Raw genomic sequence first — 26,315 nt, 5'->3', positions numbered from 1 at the left:
AACACATGCAGAGGATGAGATCATGAGTGGAATTTTACAGAGAAGGATGGGTTAGTAAACCACTTGCTGTAACAGCGAGAGGCCCCAAGAGCCCAAAAGAGATGTAATCTGAAGTTTCGTCTGCAGTAGTTTATGCATATATTAGCAACAGTCTGAGAGATTAGCTTAGTGAGTAAATTTGCATTCAGTTTTTCACACAGAGGCTAAAAGGCTTTGTCCTTTTAAGCAACAATAGCATTACCTAAAATTACCCTAAAGAAAGACAACTAAAGTTCAGTTTTTGATGCCCTAAACCAAGAAAAGGTTCCTCCATGAATTAAATGTTCTGCTAATATTAACCCTACCATACTGGTCACATCAGCTGTATATCTTCCAGAGGCATGTGATGCCTTTGCACAGCTCATATTTTCTAATTGTATTATGTATTTCTGTTCACATTTAAAATTATAGCTCAAATAGCTTTTGGACATAATTTAACAGTGCATAATTTAGCAGCTTTATTTAGACAGAATTAAGTTCAAGCTTAAGGGCTTTGGGAAGCAACATTAGCTAGTAGAAATGTATGGAAGCTGGAACACTGGAAGCCTTGCCGGGTATACTGACTTCTTTGAGACTAGGATTAATGCTTGGAGCGTCCACTGCGATGTGTGAAAATTCATTCTCAGCAGTGAGGAATGTTTTCACTGACAACCATCAGGCACACCATGCACATAATGCGTAATTTATGGTAATGCAGTTGTGTCCATTTGTGTATGTATTTCCCTACAAACAGCATACGGAGAGGTGTTTTCACCCTGTTGTCTAAAATCCCAGCCACACGTTGCTGGATGTGAATGCCACTGTGTGTCACTGGATTGCTGTTAGTGTTGCTAGAGGGGAGTGACAGCAGAGTTCATCAGGATTGGCAGAAGTGCAGATAAATCAAAGATCAAAAAATATGATATGAAAGCCACAGACAGCAGCTGCAGTTGAGTCTTTTTATTGTTTTTAAACAATTTCGCTTCAGCTCTTCGTACGTTGTAACTTTGCTCTTCTTCTTCGACTGGCTGACAGGCGAACAACAACAGAAGGAAGAGTAGCCCACAGACCGGTTTTACCACATACTTTGTACACCACCTCCATCAACAGCAGACACTCTCTGCAGGTAGACAGGTCTTTTATAGACTGCCAGAGGACTTGCAACACACTACCACTGCTGAACTGTAATTTCAGCACAGGGCAGAACATGTTTGAGAAAAACCTCAAATGCAAATGCCTTCTCGGGGCTTGCTGTGCGCCAGGAACAGGACTCACTGAGAACAATGTAAAAATTAAAAAAACTGCTTTATTGCTGAAGACTCACAAAAAATGTAAGAAAACTTAAGCCAGGAACAAACCATCTCTGGAGAAGTATTACCAGGAGAAAACACGAGCAGAAACACACACAGCTAGAGGGGAGACAACGACAACGTGACAGAACAGAGGGAGACTGAGGACATGAATACACACACAGGACAATGAGAGGATCGACAACAGGTGGGACACAGCTGGAACAAATCAGGGGTAACTAGACAAAGGAGATTAAATAGACTGCAACACACAGTGAATGAGAGACCATCAAAATAAGACAGGAAGTAATGAACACAGAGACCCAGACTATGAGACACAAACTTGACACAGAGACGAGAAGCTAGAAGGACGAGGTCCTCGAGTGATCCCACTCTGAGACACATTGCATCCAGAATTTTTAAATGGTGAGTTTAAGAAACTGTTCTGTGATCATTCTAGCTCAAACTGAGGAGTCTGTGGTAAGAATCTTTAGTGTTTTTGGATCAAAACACAAGGGGTTAAGCATCTTAATTGTACTATCAGCAATCTTTTTTTAGTGTTAATGACATTTTTTTATCCTAAAAAGCAGGCAGCAGGTTTCTAACCCTGTTCAAAATCCAGACCCCTTGTTAAAACTGGATGCCCAGGTCTTACAGGGCTGGGTTTGCTTCCTTAGTAACATGTCACTAGCAGTAATTAATGGCAGATTCAGTCCTCTTATGTGAAGTTGGTGCTTTAGGCTTATTATTATTGATGTGCAGGAGTCAATAGAAGCAAGTGGTTAGTGGACTGTGCTAAGCTGGGGAGCTTGTTGCTCCTTGTTGGTGCAGGAGAGAGGCGTTGAGGTACTTGGATTGTCACACTCATTAATATCAATATTGATATTGCAATCCATTAACACATTGTCACTCAAAAGGTGTTTAATGCATGAAAATACTATATACTGAACTTCTAAGCTATAAACAGCATGTTTATTTTTGTGCTTGGTTGGTATCTCTGTTTTGTTTTGGGTTTTTTTACAGTACAGTGGCTCTCATCTCCTTCAACCCTGCCATGTCTGCTGTCCACTCCCTCGGTAGTCTATCCCACCCGTCCAGCTCTATTCTGCTGTGGTCAGAGCAGAGAGCCAAAGATTACAGCAGATTATCCTGCCCACAGGATCGCAACCCAACTCCAGGCGGCCGAACACAGAGCTGGCTTCAGCCTCTGAAAGTGCGCACAACACAGGCCTTTCAAGAAGAACCCAGAGGGACTGGCCGCAATCACACACCTGGCAAATGCCACAGGAAAGGGATTTATTTTATGAGCTACACTAGACAGGATAATCAGCATTTATTCCGCAAAGCAACAGGCCCTTCACTTTGTGAAAGGACAGCCACTGCCTGCCCTCTTAATCTATTAATGCACTGTGCAAAATAAATTCCACTGGGATTGAGGGGTTCACGTACAAAGCTTTGAGTATTTTCTTTCACCTGAGGAATCTGGGTTCTGCTGCTCTGTGGGTTGCCTTACACTTTGTATTCTTCGAAACCCACCAGAGGCATCTGTCACTTTACATCATCAGATCTCTGAACTCCTGAAAACTCACAGGAGTCTCTCGTCTCCAGGTGGAGACTAGCCCATTTTGTCGCCTTCCGCTTGAGAATTTGTGATGCAGCCAACAGCACAACACACAAAATCAGAAAACATGCTCCTTTGCTCAGTGTACACATTAATTTGATTTGAAACTATGAAGTTATTCTGCCTCTCTGCTTTAATATCAGGACATTAACATAAACATCAGATTAAAAATATTGGAACTGTATCCTAACTGTATATCAAAATGAAACTCCATATTTCAGGGTACAGGAAGTTATTTAAAGAGTTATAATAGGTTATTATTATATTTGCTATTTGGTTGTGAGTTTTGACGCCATGTGCTGCCAGGCCTGTACTGTGGCCATCTTCACTTCATGCTTGTTTCGTGGCCTTCCTGCCTTCAGTCTGTCATCAGAAACTGAAACACATGCTTGCTTGGACCGGGGTCAGATTAATGACTTAGCCAGTCAGTGGTATTTGCATATTTGTACATCAATATCGCTCCTTCACTTCTCTGTAGGTTTAGATTGAATTTCTGCTCTGATGTCCTGGGGGTCTTTGTATGCAACGAGCTAGACGAAGTCAGCCAAAAGACCATTAAAGCATAACGCTTCGTGCTGACAGTAAAAATAGCAGTCTCTTATGCAGAGTAAAATCAAAGAAAGCAAAAAACAGTGTTCTTACTGCACAATATAGATGACTGCTGTTTTTCTGATGTCTTCAGCATACATTACTGCGTAACTAAGGGCAAGGGGGTTATCACCGATTGACCAAACAGCTCTTTGTTACTTATAAGTGCCTCGTCCTATCGATATCCTTTCTCACTCTGGTTGTGTGCACAATGAATAATTACAACAGAGTTTTGTACACCCAGCTCAACCAGAAACCCCTCCTGTCTCCTGACTTGTCCTCCTTTCTTCACTCCTCATCCTCCGTCCTCCACGGAGATCCCTACGCTTTCATATGCAAATCCCTTCTGAGATCCCAGAGGCTGTTAGGTGTGAAAGGTAAGTATTTTTTGAATCCCACTCTGCAGCTCTGTTTCTAACATTTTAATTTCCGAATATCGGGGCGGGGAACCATAGCGGTTCACTTAATGAGGATTGTTCCGTTTAGCAAGCTCCGTGTATGTTCGTGTAACGAAGCTCCGCTTTACTTCTGCTCCTCTCTGCTGTTGTAGAGACTGAAGCCGAGCTAAACAGATGGATCAGCTGACGAGGAGAACCATCCTGAGAGATGACAGATGGTGAGACGTGTTCATTTGGTGTCCTGTTTAGTTTCCCGCTACTGAAAATCCAGATGAATTGGGAGCTGTGAGAGCAACTCCTCGACAGGAAGAGAAACTGGTGTGTACGCAACAGCGAGAGCAATAAATTGATATTGATTCACTTTTGATGTTTAATGGAGTTTCTCAAAGGAGAGACGTGAGCAGTGGGGGGTGTGATTCGCAGAAGGAATGGGGTCAGCAAGATAAAAGCAGTTTCTAGCAGACTCTGGCGTAATGAACTAGATTTTAATTGCACTGACCAGCGTTCCTCGAAAGTGGAAAAGTGCTTTTACAAGGCGCAATTAGTGAACATTATAGAGCACAGATCAAAAGAAAAGACGAGCTTGAAATGCGATAGGGCTGGACTGTGGAAAGTAGTGATATCACTAGCGTACTATACCACCAAATCCATAAACCTCCCTCCCCATTCTTTTGCCCCCCCTCCTTCCTCCCCAAGAAGCCCACACAAGGAGTGGTATTTTTAGCACATCACCCTATCTCTGAGATGGAGCGCACAACTCCCTCTCTGCAGGCTGGGGCTGCTGGGCCTCTTTTATTTTAATCCAGACTGGAGAGAGATGAAGAGAATGAGAGAAGAGTGTGAGTCATCCAGTGCTACCTTTGTGTCACTCTGTCTATGTTCTTCCCCACCATCTCACTATCCTCCATCTGTGTTTTTGCTCACTTCCACTGATCGCTAATCTATCTATCTATCTATCTGAATTTCATGATCTAAAAATTTCCATATCATTTCTGTAAATTCAAATGCTGTCACCACGAATTCAGTCTCGAAATGAGCTGCACACTCATAACCAGTCTTGGCATCCAATTCGTCATACATATTCCAAAGCACAAAGATGGTTGGCTGTATATTACCCTGGAATGATGGATAATTACCAATATAATTTGGTGCGAAAACAAATGCCGAGCAGGGGTTCAGCTGAGTGTGAAAGCGTACAAGGTTGATTTGAACACCCGGTGAAATGGCCCATTTAGCTTGATGCTCTGAATTGTCCTTTAGTGCATTTGTGGCGTGGCTAAGGAAAAGCGTGCGCACCGAAGAACTGCTTCCCTCTTTCGATGTGTTGCCTTTCACGTTAAATCCAACTGCTGTGCTAAAGGCAGCTGATTTTTAAGAAAATAATCAAAGCACATCATCTCAGATCTTAAAAAACGAAAGTTGACTGGCAGAAAAATCCCAAACATTGAGCTGACACCGTGCAGACCTTAGCATAACTGTTTGTCATGTGACATCTTTCATAGTCATTTGACCCATTTTAAATATAACAGCATAAAGTCATGCTAGCAGCTCTGAGAAGCGCAGAATTGCTTTGAACTCAAAATGAATGTCACCATGGTAACATGCTCATGACAACACGGGTAGAAAATGTGTTTTTTCCCCCTTTCTAATGTCCACTGCGTTCTCTTAGAGTACAGGGCATGCTAACATTTGGAAATGAGCACAGCTGAGAGTAAATGGGAACGCCATTAGTCTTTTTAAAATGTAAGTTATTTTGTAAAAGCTGAAATTCTGATCTCGCTAGAGCTAAGACGATGAAAAGTTTGGATCGCATAGCCATTACAATTCAACTTCTAGGTATCAAAATGTAATTTATTGTCAAAGTATTGCACTCTAATGAATTCTGTAAACTTCTAGACCAAATTCAACAACCATCCATCAACTAGATGTTGCAACCAACTGATGCATTTCTAGAATAATGCATCTACCATGGTAGAAATATCCAATATTAACCAATGGTGCTTCAAGTTATTCTGATTATACTACATGAAGTCTATTTATATTTTAAGATTATAGCCTCAAAATATAAGTAATATCTCAGCTAAACTACATCCCCATAGATAGAAGACGCTCTATATTTCATGGGGGCAGTAAAAGAAAAGCTGTGAAACAATTATAGTACTTTAATAATTACAATAATAAGAAATAGGCAGTACCTGTGAGAATCATCTTAGTAAGAGAACAATAAGGAAATCAACGTGATTATCCTAAATAGCAGTAAGATATCATTAGTGAGAAGAAGGCAGCCTTATCTGCGTGGATTAATTTGTTCTGAAACTGCATCAGGGCCACTGCCATGCAGCCTGGCAGTGAATGCGACATGCTTGTCTGATGAGTCAATCTGTCTGTCAGTTTTGTTCTGATCTCATTCACTGCCCTCTTGTCCTTCTTCTTCTCCCTTTTTTTGAGCACAAGCACTGCAGTATTACACTTGTGTTCCCCAATTCAAATGTGCCCTTTCCACTTTTCCTTCTTTTCCCTACATCAAGTCACGCTCAAAGTTTTCATTCTCCGTCTAACTTCGTCCCATCAAGACCTGACCAAAAGTCCTGTCCACTCACCCATAACCCATCTGTTACCTAAATATGGTCATAGATGCCTGACAGGAATACTGCATTGATAATGAAAAATAAAATCTGACAAACAACAATAAAACAGTGTGGGAACATCTCATCTCTCAGGCCTGTTTCTAATGGATGAAGGATGATGCAAATAATCTGACATGTCTTGTCGTAATCCTGAAGCATCAGAGTCGCTGTCACTTTTGCTGGGCAATCGAATCCATCTACGGTAATTCTGCACACTCCCCAGCCACTTTGCTGGCTTTGACCCTCTGCTTGCCTTTAAAACTGCCTTAATTCTTCATGGCATAGATTAAACAAGGTGCTGGAAACATTCCTCAGAGATTGGCATCCTTATTAACATGAGAGAATCACATAGTTGCTGCATACAGCAAACTCTTTGATATGTTCAAGAAATCTTTGGCACATTATCCTGCTGGAAGCTTAGAGGATGTGTACACTGTGCTCATAAAGGGATGGACATGGTCAGCAACAATACTTAGGTAGGCTGTGGTATTTAAACTTACTTGGTAGTAAGGGGCCCAAAGTGTGCCAAGAAAATATCCCCCACATCATAGCACCACCACCATCAGTCTGAACCTTTGATGCAAAGCAGGATGGATCCATGCTTTCATGTTGTTTACACCAAATTCTGACTCTACCAACTAAGTGCTGCTGCAGAAGTTGAGGCTCATCAGATCAGGCAGGATTGTTTTCCAGTCTTCTATTGTCCAGTCTTGGCAAGCGAGTGAGAGTTGTTGCTGACAGGAGCAGGACTCTATGTGGTCTTCTGCTGCTGTAACCCATCAGCTCTAAGGTTCTATGTATTGTGCATTCAGAGATCCTCTTCTCCATACTTTGGTTGTAACGAGTGGGTATATTATTCATTAGAAAGTTATTGCTGCCTTCCTATCAGCTCAAAGCTCCTCTGGCCTCTGGCATCAACAAGGCATGTCCTCCAAGAGAACAGGATATAGCTCTTCTGTAAACCCTAGCGATAGCCGTATCCCACTTGATGAGCAGTTAAATGGGTTTATCTAATGTGGCCAGTGGCCAATAAGTATACATTTACTGGTAGTTTTGCTTCTTTTCTTCTAATACAAATTCCAAGTAGCACTGGTAGCTGGTAGGTGGACCAGCTGATATTAATCTCATACAATTTTTAAACAGACTCACTGATTTTGTTGATTATCTTTAACTAGACATCATTTTACTGCTGGAACTCTTGGAAATCCGCCTCACCTCCAACAGGGGACTGGAGCTAGTTATTTGTTTGTTTGTTTTTACTCTGATGCCAGAACCACTGGCTGCAGAAACTTCTAATTTTCCCATGATTTTACATGACAAATGGCGCAGTCACTGAAAATGGGCCATTAGTCTTGTTATTTAGCCTCTGGGGGCAGCTGCCAATGTTCTGGGGTTTACGGTGTAGCCAGTTGATATCAGAATAACTGATATCTGAGCCAGGTTTGCAGTCTCCATATGAATGCAGATTAATTTTACAAAATTGTTGTCAGATGAGACTCAGCAGTTTCACGACTATATCGGTGCGTTCCTCTTTTGCTCTCCACTATTTTAAGCAATGAAGAATTTAACCACTCGGACTCGGAGATGGAAACCACGAACCAACCAAATAATCTTGTGAAATACCTTCACATTCTGCATTTTCACACGTACATACACATTTGTAGATGTATTTCAGTTGTGAACATCTCCATATTTACCTCTAATATGAATGCAAAGAAGCATTGCTCCTGCTGTATTTTTTCCCCTATCACCTTCTCCATTTGTCTTTTTCTTTCACCGACCACTGATGAATGGGCCCTTATGATGAGTCTTAAAGGTGCTGAAGATGTTAATAGTGTTATGTTCTCTTCTAATGGGAAAAAAGCAGGAGATGAGTAACATATATTTATCAGCAGAGAAATGAGTGAACCTGGGGAGCCAAGTGCCCCCTGACTGATGGCAAAATGATGGAGGAAGAAGCTGCGACTGGGTAATGAGGCCTGAGTGGCGTGATAGAAAAAGCAGTCACAGACTGGCAGACCGTTCCAAAACGTCAGAGTTGGGGAATATGGGCTGTGAGACTCCGCAGTATGTCCAAACAGAATGGATGTCTCCCACTCTGCGAGTCCCCAGACACTTTCCGTCTCACAAAAGCATTCACACGAGCACATGCTCGCACACAGACTTGCAGCCACAATCGTTGTGCCAGTGTGGCTTTCTGTCTGCCTTTCACAGACCAGGATTCAACGAAAGCAATGCACAGGCCTCATGCGCCACGGTTAAGCATTACTTTTCCACTGGCAGCACCAGACAGGCCTTGCCATGCGCCATGTGGAAACTGCTGGAAAAGGCCGGAAAGCTTGGAAACCAAATCAAAGTTTCGTGACGGCGCGACGTCTTGAACACATCTTTAGGAGATGCACCATGCCCTGCAGGGTGTGAAGTGAGGACATTACACACATACTCACACAAGTCTTTCACATTATCTCTCTGTTTCTGTCCTCCAATACACACACACAATTGCACACTCCACACTGATGCACAACCAGATGCTCTTGGACTAGTGCGCAGAAGCAGCCACATTCAATATCTTCCTTATACATATTGAAAAACAGAATGGAAACTGAAATAAAGTTCAATAAAACACTGGGAGCTCAGGCTGGTCTGGTTTAATCTCATTACACTGACAGCTGGAGGCTTCAATTCCCCCCCCCTTCCCCATTTATATCACCCTGAGAAAGAAAGACCGGCGTTCATGAGCACAGCATCAGTGGCTTGTGAATCTACGCCCGTGAGTAGCAAGGGACACGACCAATCGCAGACAGGTCTTGCATCAAATCTGATGTGACAAAATACACAATTGCCATTGATCTGTGAAGACAGCAGCTCTCTGCCTGTATCCCCTAGACACATGTGCGCCTCCTTGTTTGCCACATTTACCTTCTGTTCCTTTCCAGTCTTCTTATCTTCACACCTTCCCCGTAGCATGGGCTTCTAACGTCCCACCTGTGTGACGCAAAGGAACGGACTGTGGTCTGTGAACACCAGGGCACCCTCCCCTCCCACGCAAAACCAACACATTTCCCTGATTGGATTCAGCTGATTTTAGCTGTCTGTCTGTGACTTCAGACTCTGCTGATGCAAAATATGTGAGGATTAGGTACTCTCGCTAAGGGACACTGGGAAACTTTTAGCCGTGCACTGTCAGTTCTGTGGATTGCACCAGAAATCTTTCAAGCTTTTTTCTGGGGGGAAAAAACCCCCAACAACACAAATGAGAAGCTTAGGGGAGGGAAAACTTGCATTGAATGAGAGAAAACTCAGTTCTGTTCTTCTTTATGGAAACCCTTCATAAGAAAACCCCCAAATCACATAAGTAATCACACAATAATCCCTTGACGCACAAACAAACAGAGAGAGAGGGTGAGACAGGATCGCTGAGGAAGAGAGAGAGAACTCGGACTACACTTCTGCTAATTACTCTGGCTTTGTTAGGGGTAAAATACACGTCCCAGCCTGCATCAGCATCATTAGGAAACACTATTCAGGCACAGTGTACTGTATGATGGATGATATAAGTGAAAAACTGCTCTGGACCCTGCACAAGAAAAAAAATAAAAATTATATATATATATATATATATGCTCTCCATCACATCACCTTGAACTGAAAAGTAGCATCAGATGAAAATACCCCGAGCCCTCAAGCCATGTGTGTGTGTTTTCTCTCCCGTTCTGCCCTCCAACAACCTGAATGTTGTTGCTTTTTAATGTGCGAACACATTTGCTCACACTTGATCTGGCAGGGGTCAGGAGCTGGAACTGCAGCTCTTTTTCTAACTGAGAAAACCGAGTTGTGCATCTGCCTACCACACCTTCAGTCAGCTATAAATCATAAGCTGCTTCATGCATTATGTAAAATGCACAAGTGTTCCCACAAACCTTGTTGCAGCTCCACAGATGGTTTTTTCCCCCTGTGTACACATATATTCCTCACACAAACCTATTGTATGTTTTAATTCTATATGTTGCTGAGTCTTTCCCTGTTAGCAGCAATAAAAGAGAAGAAGCAGCATAACAATGTGTTCTTAAGCCCCAGCTGGCGTTGCCATATCTGCAGTATTGTAAAGTGAAAAGTGCAGGCTATTGTTGATACTCTGGCCAGGCACTGTGAGTCATTATAACATATAATGGGCAGTGACAGTCATTTGGCATTGAGCATTCTGACAAACTAAAGATATTAAATTAAGAGAAATGTAAATTATTAAATGAATCTGAAAATATCCTGCTTTATTTGAGGAATGATTTGTTCATTTGCAGGCTTGGAGCATTCTCTTTCAAAAACCGTCTCGCTGCTTGTTTCTTACTCTGTAATAAGGCTACAGCACAAGGTTATTTTTGTTAGTTCCTCTTCATTTGTAAGCCCTGGTTCAGTGTTCGCTGCGTGTACAGCACTGTGGAAAATGCTTGAGCTGCCCCTCATTTCTTTATATTCTCCTGAGGAAGTTAAAAACATGTGCACATTTATTGAAACATACATGAAAAGACAATGTATAAGGCAAATGCTGAGTACAATTCTAATAATCTTGAATGTTGATTTTTGGGACCATATTTAGTTTTCCACACAGTCTGGACCCTCTTAGGGGAGCTTTCTTGTCATTTCTTTAAGTAGTCTTCAGGAATAGCTCTCCAGGCTTCGTGAAGTACATTCAAAGCTCTTCTTTGGATGTTGGCTGCCTTTTGTTCTGTTCTCTGGTTTAATAATGTTGAGGTTCGGGCTCTGGGGAGGCCAATCTGTGACTGATTGTGTTCCATTGTGTGTTTTTTCTTTCCAGGTATGCTTTTACTGTGTTGGCAGTTTGTTCCGGATCATTTCATGCTGAAAAATAAAGCCGCTGCCAATCAGATGCTTTCTACATGGTATTGCATGGTGGATCAAAACTTAACGGTACTTTTCGCCATTCATAGTTCCATAAATGTTCTCATGATCCTCAACACCACTGGCTAAAATTCTGACGAGGGTTCAGCAAAAAACAGATGCACCAACTGAAGGTCCAGATCCATCTATCAGGTTTGTTTCACATCTTAGCTGGATTTTTTTCTATTTCTTCTGCCACTTCTTCTTTGGTGTCCTCCACTTGTTACCTCAGATTTTATTAAGGATGCATTGCACACAATGCTGAGATAAGCCACATTTTCAGCTGATACCTACCAGTATACCAAAAATACTGTTTTATGCCTGTCAAATTATGTTATCGTCGGCATCTTTTATAGCTTTAGCTACAGAAATTGGAGCAAAGGATGTATTTTGTGACAGGCTGCTTGGAACAAAGTGCCTAAAGATACAATTTAAAATTGGCTCCTTGCTAAGTTGTCTGTTATGCTGAGAATCAACACTGGTTCATCTCTTGAGTTTAAGGCTTTTTATGCTTGAACAACTCATAGGTTAAAGTTAAATAGTTCAACAAATAAACATAAAAAAATTACATTTCTTTGAAAGTGGTTAGATGGATGAGAACTGGACTGAAAATGAGTAAAAAAGCACCCAATGTGCAAAGAAAAGCTTTGAGAGACCTCTAAAAAGCACTTTAAATACCACTTCACAAGAAAGTCTGGCCCTTGGGAAGCAAAATATGAAGAAATGACAGGTGGCTCAAAACTTTTGCACAATACTTTCAGTTTAAATTTAACGGTGGTTTTGCTTTTTCACATGAAACTACTTTCTTCTGCTCTATATGTTCTTTGACTGTTAAAATAACAAATTATTATTTCACCTTGAAAAAATTGTACGTTTTATATTTAACTACTACCCAAAAACACTCAAATATGTTTTAAAAACTTGATCATTCTTTGAGACTACTGTTAGAAATTATAAAGAAATAATTAGTGGTGGGTGTTTTTTTTTTTGTCAAGTGTCATTCCTGCAGGGGACGACCTAATCAGAGCAATCTTTGTAATCGCATATTTCCAAGGTGCACATAGAAGAACATCGATATTAAAGAGGTTAAAGCCTTAGTAACACTTGGGTCATGGATCTGGATTATTCTTCTGAATCTGATTTGAATGAGGTGATAGATTTTGTGTATCAGTTACTGTTGCACCTCCTCCCTATGCATGTGGCGTGTGTGGAGTGATGAGGTTGAATCAGCCTTACAATATAAAGAGATGCGATTCATTTCCTTTTTATCTCTTTTTCTCTTTTTATAAAATCTCAAAGACTATTCAAGTTTTTTAAGTACATTTGCTACTTTTTTACTTGATAATTTGTAGCTATAATATTACCACCATCACCACCCACCTCGGCTGTTTAAATTAGCACACTATGAAAGATTTTTACTGGCATATTTAGCAAGCTCTCATGCTGTTATATTTTTCATAGCAACTGGATATTATTTACTGTTGTTTTCAGCATTTTTCCAATCAAGCTCACACAGTAATAGTACTGCTGAGTCAGACTGGGAATGGGCAAAAAACAATCTATTTCCTGCTGTATTTCTGTCCCAGGCGCTCTATATCTGTCAATAATAATAATGATATACAGTCAACACCTACGAGTATGATTTATGCCGTAAACAGAATAAAAAATGAGAGTCTGAACAAAGCGTTGGTTGTATTTGTTGCCTTAGTGTACAAGTCTGTGACACGTTAAGCCAGCATTAAAGCCATCTGTTACTCTAAACACGTATGACAGTCTTCCGTAGTCATCCATATAGCTGAAACTGAGCCAGTAGTTTTGGGCGGGAGCTCTGTCCTGGGGCACGAGGCCTGGAAGCGATATTTCAGATGAGATGTTGGCATCAGCGGGCAGCTGAACACAAGCGTGAGCATCCCCCCCGACGAGTGCGGCCTCTAGGTGCACACCTTCATCTGCTCCAGCCGTAATTTGCTGTGAGTTCTTAATTTAAACTCGGCACTCTTTGAGCATTCCTGACATGCCTCACATTAGTCCGACACAGTGCTCTGCTCAACAGGTGGCTACGGTTTTGTGCGCTCTGCTTCACTGAACGCGTGCTGCGCTGACACGCCGCTGACAGAGGGGTTGTCAGACTCACTCATTCAGACAGCTCTGCACTGAGACAGCAGCCTAAAGCGCTTTTCAAGGGGGTTGCCCCCTTTGCGACATCATCAGAGACCGCCAGCTGATTCTGATTGATGGTGTATCACCTGCTTGAGCACCACATGGACACAATATTCTTATTCGTCGCTCTATCTTATAGGGAATCTCACACACGGGCATCATGTTGCCGTTTTCTATCAAGCTGAACTGTTTGCTGAGAGGTGAAAGACTAGCACTTATTGTGAAATGGAATACGCTGCACATTTTGACATTTAAATACTCCCAAGTCTCAGCAATAAAGACCTTTTTCTTGGTATGAAGTGGGCGATTTGATTACACTAAAAGGTTTTTCCTTTTAGTTCCCCTTAGTGCCTTTGGGCTCGAAGAATAAATTACTATTACTACTAAAAAAGAAACGCTTTATTTATTTATTTTGTATCAGACGAAAACTAAATCCAAGGAAATGGGTGATTGTAAATCCATACAGGAAGCTTTACAGAGTACTGTGTGTATTTTAATCTCACAGCATGATTAGGATGCTGTTTTTCCCAACTTCTCTTTGATGCAAAGGCTGTTTGAACTCCTTTTTTTTAGTGGCAGCTGATTTCCAGCCATGTGATGAAGGTGTTTGTGTCTGCCATGCCCTTGAAGTCTGTGATTTTTCAAGAAGCGACTGGAGCATGAAGAACTAAAAATCACATCAGTATAAAAACCTCGTTTTATGGGGAAGAATATAGGAAGAGATGAGGCGCTGCACACTGTTGGCGGTGGGCAGTTCATTTCACTGCCAGGATGTGAAGGTTTGAGATTCAGATATGGCTTTGAGGAGGTGGGGGGGTGAAATAATAGATTTATGATAGTGTGCTTAATGCCGCTGTAAGCAAGAAGAAGGCTATCAGAAAGCATCTTGACGCTACTGGGAACCAGCGAGACGGGCCACACAATGGAAAGACAAAGCAGAGAGCAGAAATAGAGATGGAATCAATACTCTCCATTTACTCTGAGGTGAAAGGAAGCACTGAGAGGATAGGGGATCAAAAAGAGAGACATGCAGCAATCAAAGACTGTTATTTTAATGGACAAAAGACTGATTCAAGCAGTATAATTAGATAAGAAAAGGAAAAAAATAGCCATTATGAGGCTTATCATCATCATAGTGGGCATGTTGAAAGAGGTAAAAGAAAGTATTGCATAATCAACTGTGTCAGAAAGTTCCAAAAAGGCGATTTAATGAGCATGAGCGTGAAAAGGAATAGGGACTAAGTGTCATGGTCCTGGGTCGTGCGACCCAGTGTTTTGTGTTTTAGCCTATTTTGATGTTTATTCTTTGTTTAGGGTCACTAAGGCAGTCCAGCCATTTGTACATATTACCCGTGTATTAAGTCTCCCTTGCCCTTCGTGTGTTTATGTCTGCGTGTCTTATATTGTCAAGTCCATGCTGTCGGTTATGTCATCTCCCCTGTACTACGTCTCCCCGGTTCATGTGTCTTGTCTAATCTCCATGTTTCCTGTTTTACTTTGAAAGTCTGTATTCACGGTCAGTGTATTCAGTTTCACTCCTTCTGTCCTGTCGTTAAGTTCATGTGTGTCAGCTGTGTTCCCATGTGTGGCCACTTCCCCTGATCATCCCTCATGTGTATTTAGTCTCTGTGTTTCATACAGTCTGTCTCGCGTCGTCTGTGTTACCACCTCCTGTGTTCTGTACCTCCAGCCATAGTCTTTCCTTAGTTTTGTCCAGTTTAGGTTTTCTGTTGAGTACTACACGTATGCTGCCCTCATTCTGTTTTTGTTCTTTTCATCAGCCATAATAAAAGGCTCGTTTTGTTGGAATCCACTCCTGCATCCTCGTTTGTGTTCGCACCTGGGTCCACCACACACCTTTCCGCACGGTCTGCCTCCGCAGACCGTGGCAGTACGACGCGAGCATGCCGGACCCAGCGACACATGACATGGAGCTCGTCCGGACAGTGGAGTCGCTATGCGACCGATGGCTGCACTGTCCCAGAGAGGGGGAACGGGAAGAGTTAGCCCGCCAAGTAGGGGTGTGCGTGTCCGTGTTCCCCTGGTTATGGGAGACGCTGCACCCCCTCGTCAGCGACTTTCTCGTCTCCACTCTCCGACTCCGCCCGCAGCAGCGGCCCGGCGAGCGTGAGTCGTCACCAGAGCCATGCTGTTGCGGTGTTACCCCGCTACCTCATGAACCAGTGGCGGTCAGAGTCGGAACGGTGAGGCTCACCACCGACACACACACTTCATCGGCTTCCGCATCTTCGCCACCGCCTGTCTGCACGGAGATGCCCGAGGCTATTGACTTCGGTGAGGAGGAGCGGCAGCAGGTGTTGCGGGTGTATCGGGAGGACGAGCTACGCTGGAAGCCCTGGCTTATCTCCGAGGAGGAGCTTCTGCCAGCCGCCCCGCCTCGGACCGGCCGCCCGTCCTCGCCGCCTCGATCGGACTACACTTCTCCCGCTTCTTATCTGGCGCGGATGTGGTCGGAAGACGAGGAGCCGCTCGCCACAGAAATCCAAGTTCCGTCCGCGTCCACTTCAAGACGGAAGCGACGTTCACGTCGCCGTCGCTCATCGCTACGGCATGTGTCGCCCTCCACTGAGCTACACGAGGAAGCTGTGGGGGGCATGGATTCCGACCTCGAGGGGCGGCAGCGCGCCGCATGCGCGCAACTGCAGGAGGAGCTACGGGAGGAGCCATGGCTCGCTCCTCACTACGGTGAGATCTTCCGCGGGACACGCCTAGCCCTTGGGGGCCCCCGGAGTTGCCTGGAGCTCCCGCCTGCCGCCCCGCCAACACTCGCCGCCTCAGCCTCTGCGACGCCGCAAGAGGCTCCACTTTCCACGTCAACGGGACCCACGGCCAAGAAGAAACGGCGTTCGCGTCGCCACCGCATCGCCCGACGCTCGGAGGTTAGTGACGATGTTTTGTGTCCACCTAATCGCTCTGGATGTACTGAGAGCGAGGGGCTCGGAGGGACAATAAATGTCTCAGAGATGAAGACCCCGTGTACCGGTACTGTTAACTCTGTCACCCCCCCCCAGGCACCGTGTCACAGTCTGTTTTCTCGGAGGCCAGTGAAGAAGCTGTCTTTCCCGTGCCTCTGGCTACTGATATTGAAGGTGTTACTCTCGTGCCTACGTTTTGTATTGACAATAAAGCTAAGTTTTCTGGTGTTGGGCATGCTGTTTTTGGGGACGCCACACTGCCCTCACAGTACTGTGAACCTGACACTGCCAAACCGGCCATAGGCACTTCGGTTTTGGGGATCAACCCGTGCGATGTTCTGTTAAACCCTGTTATTATGAGTGTGCAGGCTGAGGGGGAGGTTAGGGAGATAGAGGATAGAGAAGACGCTGCACACCCAGGACATGCGTCTTTCGCTAAGGAGGCTTCTTTTAAGACTGTTACGGCATCTGGAGCCTTTTCGAAGACTGTGTCTCAGCCCCTGCTATCCATTGACTATAAATCACGTGAGAAAACGTCTGATCTGACTAGTAATAAGACTGTATTCCCTTTGACTAGCACCCACCTTTTGGGGTCTTTTTTCCCTGTTCCCAAGCCGAATAATGAATGTTCTGCTTATGTAACTAGCCCAGCGCAAGAAGGAACGTCTGGTGTTGATCGGGAAATTGTATGTTATGTTCCGGCGCTAATCGGGCCCCAGGTTCCTCACTCTGCTGATGATTTGACCAGAGTGAGTGCTTTGGGGTCCGACATCAGCAACCGCTCTTCTGCACCAGTCCGCCGGGGCTGGACGAGTATTAAGGGCCTGCCGGGTTTTCCTATGTCTGTGAATGGCATTGTGATTTCTGTTAATACTAAAGTGAAGGTCTGTTTATGTTGTGCTTTCCCCTTATCTAATGACAAGGCTGTATTTTGTGTTTCCAAGACTGTCGGGGGGGGGGGCGCCACGCTAATCATCACAAACCAGCTAGCCCTTTAACCGCACCCCTGGGCCAGGGCCTTTTGACTGCAGTTAATGAACTGGCCGATCTAAGGACAATTCAGCCGGATTGCTCAGAGCCAGTCCACTATGTTTTCTATGCCACGCCAAGTCCATGTGCATCCCACTCACTAGCTTTCTACAGCCGCCTAGTGTGTGGGGCTGAACCCCTCCTTAACTCAGTCTCGCCAACAGGGCTCTTAGACTCCAGTAAGTGTAGTTGTCTCCCATGTGACTGCCAAATTATTGTGTTCAAATCATCTGCACCTAGTCCTGGTTGTGTTATGTGGGTTCATGCATCGAGTCTTGGCCTTAAGAGTCATGCTTCCTGGGACAACATAACTGTCACTTGTGTCACTGAGCCACCTTGCTTCTGGTCTGAAATATTGTTTGAATCGTGCTCCAAGACAGAAGGAGTGTTTAGCTCCCCAAGAAGGGCAACTAAGGACAATTCGGACTGTGTTAAGGACTTAGAGACATCAAGGTCCTTGTCTGTCGTTGCTCCTCTGCTTACATCTGCCAAGGACAGTGTCCGGAGCTTCGTGCTCACTCCCAGGGTGGCTGTGGCGTTACCTGACCTCTCACCTGCGTCTGATCTCCAGGTAGAGGCAGTGGACACCCAGCCAGCACCTGAGCTAGCTCCCACCACCAGGGTCAGGGCAGCCGGAGGTCAGCCATATCCTGCGTTTACACCCCAGGCGGGAATGGCTGCCGTCCGGTTTGTTCCTAGACCCAGGTGGGTTCCCAAAGTTATGCCAGTCAGTACACAGCTGAGCTCCGCACCCAGCCTCGGCGCTCAGGTGGGAGCGGTTGTCGCTCTGCAGGCGCCTGCACCGGCTCATGTTTCCATTGGAGGCTCAAGAGAGTCATCGCCACCACGACAGCCTCCTGCTCTGCTCCCTGTCCAGGTGGCAGCCCTGCTCCCGGTCCAGCCAGGGGCCTCCTTAACTGTTCACCCTGCGCCTGCTGCTGGATGCCCGGGTGTGCCTATCCGGCATCCTGCAGCATCCACACCACTTCACGTCATGCCAGCTGGAGGGCCCGAGGAGCCCCTCCGGCCTCATGTCTCGTCAGCTGGAGGGTCCGAGGGGCCCGTCCAGCAACCTGCCACGTCTGCTGGGGGGCCCGAGGAGCCCGTCCAGCAACCTGCCACGTCTGCTGGGGGGCCCGAGGAGCCCGTCCAGCACCATGCCACGTCGGCTGGGGGGCCCGAGCCGCCCATCCAGCCACCTTCTGCGTCGTCGGCTGCAGCCTCAGAGTCGTCGTCGGCTGCAGCCTCAGAGTCGTCGTCGGCTGCAGCCTCAGAGTCGTCGTCGGCTGCAGCCTCAGAGTCGTCGTCGGCTGCAGCCTCAGAGCCGGCGTCTTCGTCTGGTCCGGCCTCATCGGAGTCTTCGGCCTCGTCTGGTCCTGTGTCCACCGGGCCTCGGCCAGTGCGCCTGACACTGCTCCGTCGCCGCTGCCTTCCGTGCGGCCGGCCCCCTGAACTGCTCCGTCATCTCCTTCGCCGCCGCCGCTGCCTTCTGCGCGGCCGGCCTCCGGACCGGCTCTGTCACCTGTGCCGCCCGCCTGGTCGGCCCCCCGACCATGTGACCCGTGTACTCTTGTGCCTGTGGGCTCTGGGTCGGCCCCCTGAACTTTGTTTGGACTTTGGTCTTGTGCTCCTGTGTGTTCTGTTGTTCGTTTTGTTTCCTGTTCTGGTCCCTCCGTCCTGGTCCCCCGCCTCCCGCCCTGGGTGGGGTTTTTCTGTTTTTGTTTGGTTTCTCGGTTTTGGGCTGTCGGGAGCCAGCCCTTGAGGGGGGGGTATTGTCATGGTCCTGGGTCGTGCGACCCAGTGTTTTGTGTTTTAGCCTATTTTGATGTTTATTCTTTGTTTAGGGTCACTAAGGCAGTCCAGCCATTTGTACATATTACCCGTGTATTAAGTCTCCCTTGCCCTTCGTGTGTTTATGTCTGCGTGTCTTATATTGTCAAGTCCATGCTGTCGGTTATGTCATCTCCCCTGTACTACGTCTCCCCGGTTCATGTGTCTTGTCTAATCTCCATGTTTCCTGTTTTACTTTGAAAGTCTGTATTCACGGTCAGTGTATTCAGTTTCACTCCTTCTGTCCTGTCGTTAAGTTCATGTGTGTCAGCTGTGTTCCCATGTGTGGCCACTTCCCCTGATCATCCCTCATGTGTATTTAGTCTCTGTGTTTCATACAGTCTGTCTCGCGTCGTCTGTGTTACCACCTCCTGTGTTCTGTACCTCCAGCCATAGTCTTTCCTTAGTTTTTTCCAGTTTAGGTTTTCTGTTGAGTACTACACGTATGCTGCCCTCATTCTGTTTGTTCTTTTCATCAGCCATAATAAAAGGCTCGTTTTGTTGGAATCCACTCCTGCATCCTCGTTTGTGTTCGCACCTGGGTCCACCACACACCTTTCCGCACAGTCTGCCTCCGCAGACCGTGACACTAAGGGGCTGTTACAGACTAAATGTAAGCAGCTGCAGCAAACACGGAGATAATGGTGGATAACAGGTGGACTTGTTGTGCAACTTGGATTTTTGATGCCGATGCTCACTTTGTTTCCTCTTACTGGGATCTCTGCCCATCCGCACTTGTTAAAAAACACACACACACACACACACACACACACACACACACACACACACACACACACACACACACACACACACACACACACACAACAAATGACTGGTGTATCACAACTCTGAGAAGATTCAGTGTGAAATCAATTAAAATGCAAAGACGCCAAGGTTTCCAGTCGATTCTTGAAGCTTAGCCCATACGGAAAAGAAATAGTAAAAACTTATATGTGATTACTCATGAAAGTGGCCACTTTCATGAGTAAATCATATAAGGCTTACATGATTTACTCATGAAAGTGGCCACTTTCGCATTACTTTCATACATTGTTTTAGTAAGTATCCAAAACATACAAGTTTCATTATATAATTTTTCAAGGGATCTCATATCTGTTTTCACACTTATATGCTTTTCATACAAGTTTCACACAAGACAGATACAAACTTTATAAGATTTATATATATATCTTTTCCATATGGGAGCTGACGCCACTAAACGTGGTTACAGGAGGCCCGAGTGTCTGTGGGAGAGTCTGCAGGCAAACAAAGCGACGAGCAGAGAACAAACACAAAGAGGGACCTTGAATGAGGGGACCTATACATTCCCTTTGAGCAGACATCTGTTCGGTGTCATTGCTGAGGAAGGTTTTACCTGGGGTATCCGCCTGAGCCAACTAAAGCACAGTGAGCACGGTTCCAGTCCGTGTACTGCCTCCAGATACTAATTAGTGCTGAGAGCAGCGAGAAAGCACGATGTATTCACAGAAGAGCGCAATCTGTAGCCTAAACAGATGCTTGCACTACCTAAATGAGATAAGAGGTCTATTACTTAACGCTATTAAAACGCTTTTGGTGGGGAAGTTCTTGAATGCTCTCTGTATGAGACTTGGATCTCCTGTGTTAGAAATGCAAATGTATGATCAACAGCAAAATACTGCTGTTGTGGTAATTAACTGGAGCTGTACCTCATTATGAGCTAAATTATTATGGCAGCCGGCCAGTCACGCAGGGAAAAGAGCAGCTACAGCTTACAAATCAGCACTAGATCCCTCGGTTGGAGGGAGGAGGGGGGAAGAATGCATATGTGGTAGGTGAGGAAGTGAGCAAGCCTTTGGTTTGAAATTGTCGCAGAGGTTGCTGTGATCAAACTTCAATCTGAAGCCCTCAGTTCTTCAGCTGAGATGCATTAATATTCCCTTTTTCACCTTATGAACATACAAGTCATGATGCATATCCAGCGGGATCTGCTACGTACTGACAAATTATACAGTCGAGCCCATCAAGTGCCTTAGGCTTTGCCTTTTTTGGGTAAATGAAAGCTATTCTACAAATGCACAAAACAAGTAACCATAGCAACTGAATTGCGGGAAGAGCTGTTACTCGTTCAGTGTCAGTCATTCATTTCATGTCGGAACTTCCCAGAGCGCATTGGGCATGGGACCTGATGGCTGATACGTTCATATTAACGTCCTCTGACAAAAGGCATGACAAGGCGGTTGAACAAAAGACATCGGGGAAATGCAGAGGAGGCAGACTGACACTCTTTGGGGGGGAAGCTGATTGCCACTAAGACTGCCATTTTGTAGGATAGAAGTAGAAAAGCTGCAGACTGGGATTCTTCAAACAGTTATGCAAAATCCCTTTTGTGTATCCCCCATCCGCTAGACTGGCGACTGTTGGGAGTGCTTTTTTATCAATAGTGAGGGTTTCTATTACAGTTCCCTGAACCCTGTCCAAAACAATTTCACCAGAAGCTCTCAGGCTCATTGATCTCTTGAAACCTCCTCCAGATGAGGCGCTGACCGACTCCTTAAGGTCTTCCACCGGGTCAGTCAGCACGCAACAAATCAAAGACCAATTATTCTTCCACTCTTCTGGAAAAAGAATCCTTATCTGGTACAGTTGGTCTTATTGTGTTTGCACAAAGCTAAAAACATTGAATTCGCATACATTAAAACTTAGAACCATCTAACCTGTCACCGATTCATGTTTGCTAAATTTGCGATGCCTTCAGAACATTTAAATCTAAGCAGATTTTAGGCTCTAACTGTTGGTCACTTCCTTGCCATATGATGGGGCTTGGAGCAGGGGCCTCAAATATACAGCGAGCAAGAGCCGGTCCAATCCGCCTCACTGGATGGCTATATTAAGTGTGAAAATTACAGGGGGGAGGGGGTCTAATTTGTTGCTGTATTTTGCTGCAAGGCACATTGTGTTGCAAGTCCCAAAGAAAGGATCAGATCATGAGAGTGATTGTCCAAAATGTCATTTAATCTTAGCAAGAGGTCAGATTTACAGCCTTCCTATTTCTCCTGGCCTTCTACTGAGACATATTGTGAAAATATACTTAGTTATCTCAGACTGTTCACCTTCTGATTTGTGAATGGATGGCTCCTTAAATGAGAGCTTGTTTAAAATGTACTTTGAGGAAAATTTCCAGACATCTGCATGTAAATAAGAGCATTCAGAGTGGTGAAAGCAGATGTGCATGAAGCTGCCTTCCATAGGCCACACTCAATGCAAGTTAGCCTTGAGCGAAAGAGCACAGCGCTGCTGGATCAACATAGATGTTTATAAATACAGTGAAGCGATGAGGCATCTGCTTGAAGCATCCATTATGTGGACATAAGCAAAGAGGCAGAATTTACAGTCGCTGCAGTATGTGAAAATAATAAAAATAGCTCCAGCACAGTGGAAATACCTCTGACCTCCCATTGATGTGAAAAGAGGTAAAACAAGGCCTGTTGGAAACCATATGGGCTACAGGTCAGACACTAACCTGTGCACAGCCCACACATAAATACCTCCACACACATTTCACCACCATCCGTGACACACAACATTCAACTAGCAGCCTCCATTCCTCCGTGCACCCTCCTTCCTGACCAGTGTGTAGCACAAACACCCACTGATCGCACACATCACTTTACGAATGTGCTAAGGAACATACACGCACACATGAACACGCACACACAGTTGGAGCCAGTTCCGTGTGCCCTCAAAACTGAGCTTGTTGGAATCGAATTATCTCTCTTTCTCTGCCCTCTCATGGTTTGCCGCCCACAGAAGGAGAAGGGCAGGCAGAGTCAGTCCCAATGCACTAAAGATTGGACTGCCTCAGAGCGTGTCCTGGGGACTAAAATACAAATCAGTCCTTCCTCCAGTCAGCTGGAGTTGGCCTTTCTCCCAGGGGCCTGCCGGGAAGGCCGTCTGTGGCATTGAAAAGAAAAAAACTGGAAAGACAACGAGTAAAAGAAAAAAAATGCTAGACCCCCACATTTCCATTGGGACCCACCACACAGCCATCAATGTGTCATCAGTGTGACAATCCTCTTGTTTAATGTGGTAGAGGCATGTTTGTGCTTCATGAGTGCATGGGAAAAGTTTAGGAGGATAATAAGGCAGTTCTAAGCAGTCCAACATGTAAACTAACGCCTTGACTTGGAGGAACATCAGGGGACTTCAGGTCATACTGAGAAAAGAAGGGAAGAGGGAGCAAACTAAAAACCAGCATAAGCACGAAAGCCCTCGTCTTTCTCTCCATGACAATCACTCTTTCACAGACAAGAATAAAAAAGAAAAAGAGTCACAACCAAGACTTTACTGCCTATGTTACCAGGCAGTAAATTATTTGCTGTTATAAGTTAAAAAAAGGCGACAACACTGGACAAAACATCCTTATGCTGCACTCTCAGTGTCTCCTTAAGAGGATAAATGGAGCGTTTGTTGAGTGAGGACAAAGTAATCGTATCATAATCATGCAGTTCCACGACTCACTTAATGAAATGCCTTTAATCAAATATGTTTGATTAACATCCGTTGCTTAATTTGATTTAAGTGCTAGTGCAGTTTAGGTGTGCTGTGTCCTCTCGTTATGAGGCAGTGAATTTTTTACTGTCATGTCTGATCACAGAGCAGCAGTGTGTGCCAGCTAGATGCTTCCTGAAGCCATCTGTGTGACATTTCTGTGACACAAGTCCAGGTAACACTGCATCTTATTTTTTAGCCCACCAATTCACCACAAAAAGAGGGTCAAAGGTCAGGGAGACCTACATTTGAATTTAGAGACTGTCTTGATAAGGAGTTCATCAGCAGGGCACTTTTTTTTTTTTGCTCCAACGCCCACCTAGCCCCAAACCGCCCTCTGAGAACAAACTGATGCAGTCCCGGAGTGCGCACGCCGGCGATATCTCTGTCTTGCACGCACGAACGCACACACCAGACCTTTGATGCCATTAAAACCACCGAGCTTCATGTTACTTATCAACTAGTATGCTGACGCTCTTAACATTGTTAAGGTGCTCCTGCGTTTCGAGTGGGCGGCCTGGTTTGCGCTTCATACCCATCTGACAGAGTCTATCCAAAGACGCATAACGCATCTGTACCGAAAACCCACGCGTCCCGCCTCTCGATAGAAAGCGCTTCATATCAGTTAACCCTTCAGGCGCACTGCGTTATTACGCACTCATTAAAATGCCCCCACCCCTCCCCCGTTTACGCATATGCCTTGTGGGCTGTCATGGGCTATTATTGGGATGTTTGGAATGCATCTCTTTCTCGCCTACCGTTTGTTCCCGACACAATTTCCGATGGATGTGTTTGTGGTCCCGTGGAAGGAGGATGGCCAGGACATCCGAGACTTTTTCAGTCCCGGTCTGTCGCTCGTATCCACGGCGTCGGAGCGCTCCATGTGCCGGTGGTGATGCCGGTCTGTGTCGGAGTACCCCCGGTGTTTGATTTTGATCGGGGTCCGGGGTTGCCTCCAAAGATGCTGCGGAGGTTTCAGAGTCGCCTGTCCTTCCCGGGGAACCGGGAGCGACAGGGACAGGCTCTTCTTCGAACATGGTGGTGGTTCCATCATAGTGCAACAAAAAAAAAAAAGAAAAAAAAAAGAAAAAAAAATCTTTTTAACTTCTTGATTAAATAATATGGCTGTATTCGCTTATTTCAAGCACAAAACAAAACATGTCATGTCCCTCTCTGCCATTTGATCTCTGAGAGAACAAACCAAAGTGACCAAGTCCAGCGCAGCACCGGTCTCTATGCTGCTTTCTGAATAACATCAAAAAACTGCCACAGTGGTAACCTGACAAGTCATCCAAAAATCAATAATCTCATTGTTCTCGGTGGAGATCAGTTTTAGTTTATCCCCAAATCTCCAGTCTTCCGTGATCCTCACCAGTTCGGGGTTTTGGTGATGAGACACCGGTCCTCCTGCTTCTCCTGAAGTTTGACGCCTCATCGCCCATGGCGCACAACCAGATGACTGTATTTATTTTAGAGAATTTATTGCTTTTTATTAGCCACTTATTGCAGAGACACACAGATCGCTGGCGCTGGCTCTCCCCGCTTTCTTTCTCTGTCTCTCGCACTCTCTCTCTCTCTTTCTGTGTGTGGTATTATTGCTGTCCGTATGTTTTTTCAGCAGAGCTCAAATTTCCAAGCATTCCAAGCAATTTCCATTAAAGTACTCAGTCTATCGTGGTTCGTGTAGAGCTACAGCATCTCTGTGCGTACACCAAGCGCAGAAGTCTTCAGCAATTCCTCGGTGGAGATATTTTTCTTCTTCTTCTTCTTCTTCTTCTTCTTCTTCTTCTTCTTCTTCTTCTTCTTCTTTTTAACTAAAAGGCTTAACAGGACTCAGAAGCTTATCTTTAATAGATCAGGATGCTGAAGAAAGGTTGGACATATCCAAAAGGCATAAGCGATCCTTTGCTGTCCAGATTTTCTCTGCTTCAGTTTTTCTTTCTTTCTTTTTTGTTTCTTTTTTCAGTCAGAATGCATCGTAAAAGGAGAGAATTCATAGTTGCGGTGGTTCAGTCATCCTGTGCAGTGTGGGCCATTATCTCCCCATCCTCATATTTGCTGGAGTTCGACGGCAAACACTGGCTTCACCACAGCACTCTCTCTCTTCTCTTTCTCTCCCCCCCTCCCTCTGTTCTGGTCCATCCAGTCTCTATATGGTGGATGGGTGGTTGCTCTCCTCAGTGAGCACTGTCAGCACTGGGGGGGATTTAAACCATTTATTTGCACATCCATTATGCTTTGCCCCCTGTCTGCTCACTTGGCATTTCCGTGAGAGAAAACAAAAGCAACAAATTGGCCAAATCATGTCAGCTGAGAAAGAGTCTTATAACATCTGATATGCCATCTAAAACACCACTCTTTATCATTTTTACCTATCTGAGGCTGATAGTTGT

At 45.1% G+C, this 26,315-nt stretch overlaps 1 protein-coding gene across 1 annotated transcript in view; it reads right to left on the bottom strand.

Moving 5' to 3' along the window:
* The window catches only part of pde4a (phosphodiesterase 4A, cAMP-specific), a 54,129-nt gene extending 28,157 nt beyond the window's left edge, over positions 1-25,972 (bottom strand). The window contains exon 1 of the mRNA XM_085404282.1: positions 24,681-25,972. Coding sequence (XP_085260408.1) covers positions 24,681-24,976 — 296 coding nt within the window. The 5' untranslated portion in view covers positions 24,977-25,972. The remainder of the gene's footprint in view (positions 1-24,680) is intronic.
* Positions 25,973-26,315: the final 343 nt, after the last annotated feature.

This window comes from Rhamphochromis longiceps, linkage group LG4 (genome assembly GCF_057381845.1).
Source record: "Rhamphochromis longiceps isolate RC_006_pf linkage group LG4, R_longiceps_female_GT1.1, whole genome shotgun sequence".
NCBI classification, from domain to species: Eukaryota; Metazoa; Chordata; class Actinopteri; order Cichliformes; family Cichlidae; genus Rhamphochromis; species Rhamphochromis longiceps.
Note: the sequence above shows the minus strand (reverse complement) of the source record. Positions and strands in the feature narration are given on the sequence as shown.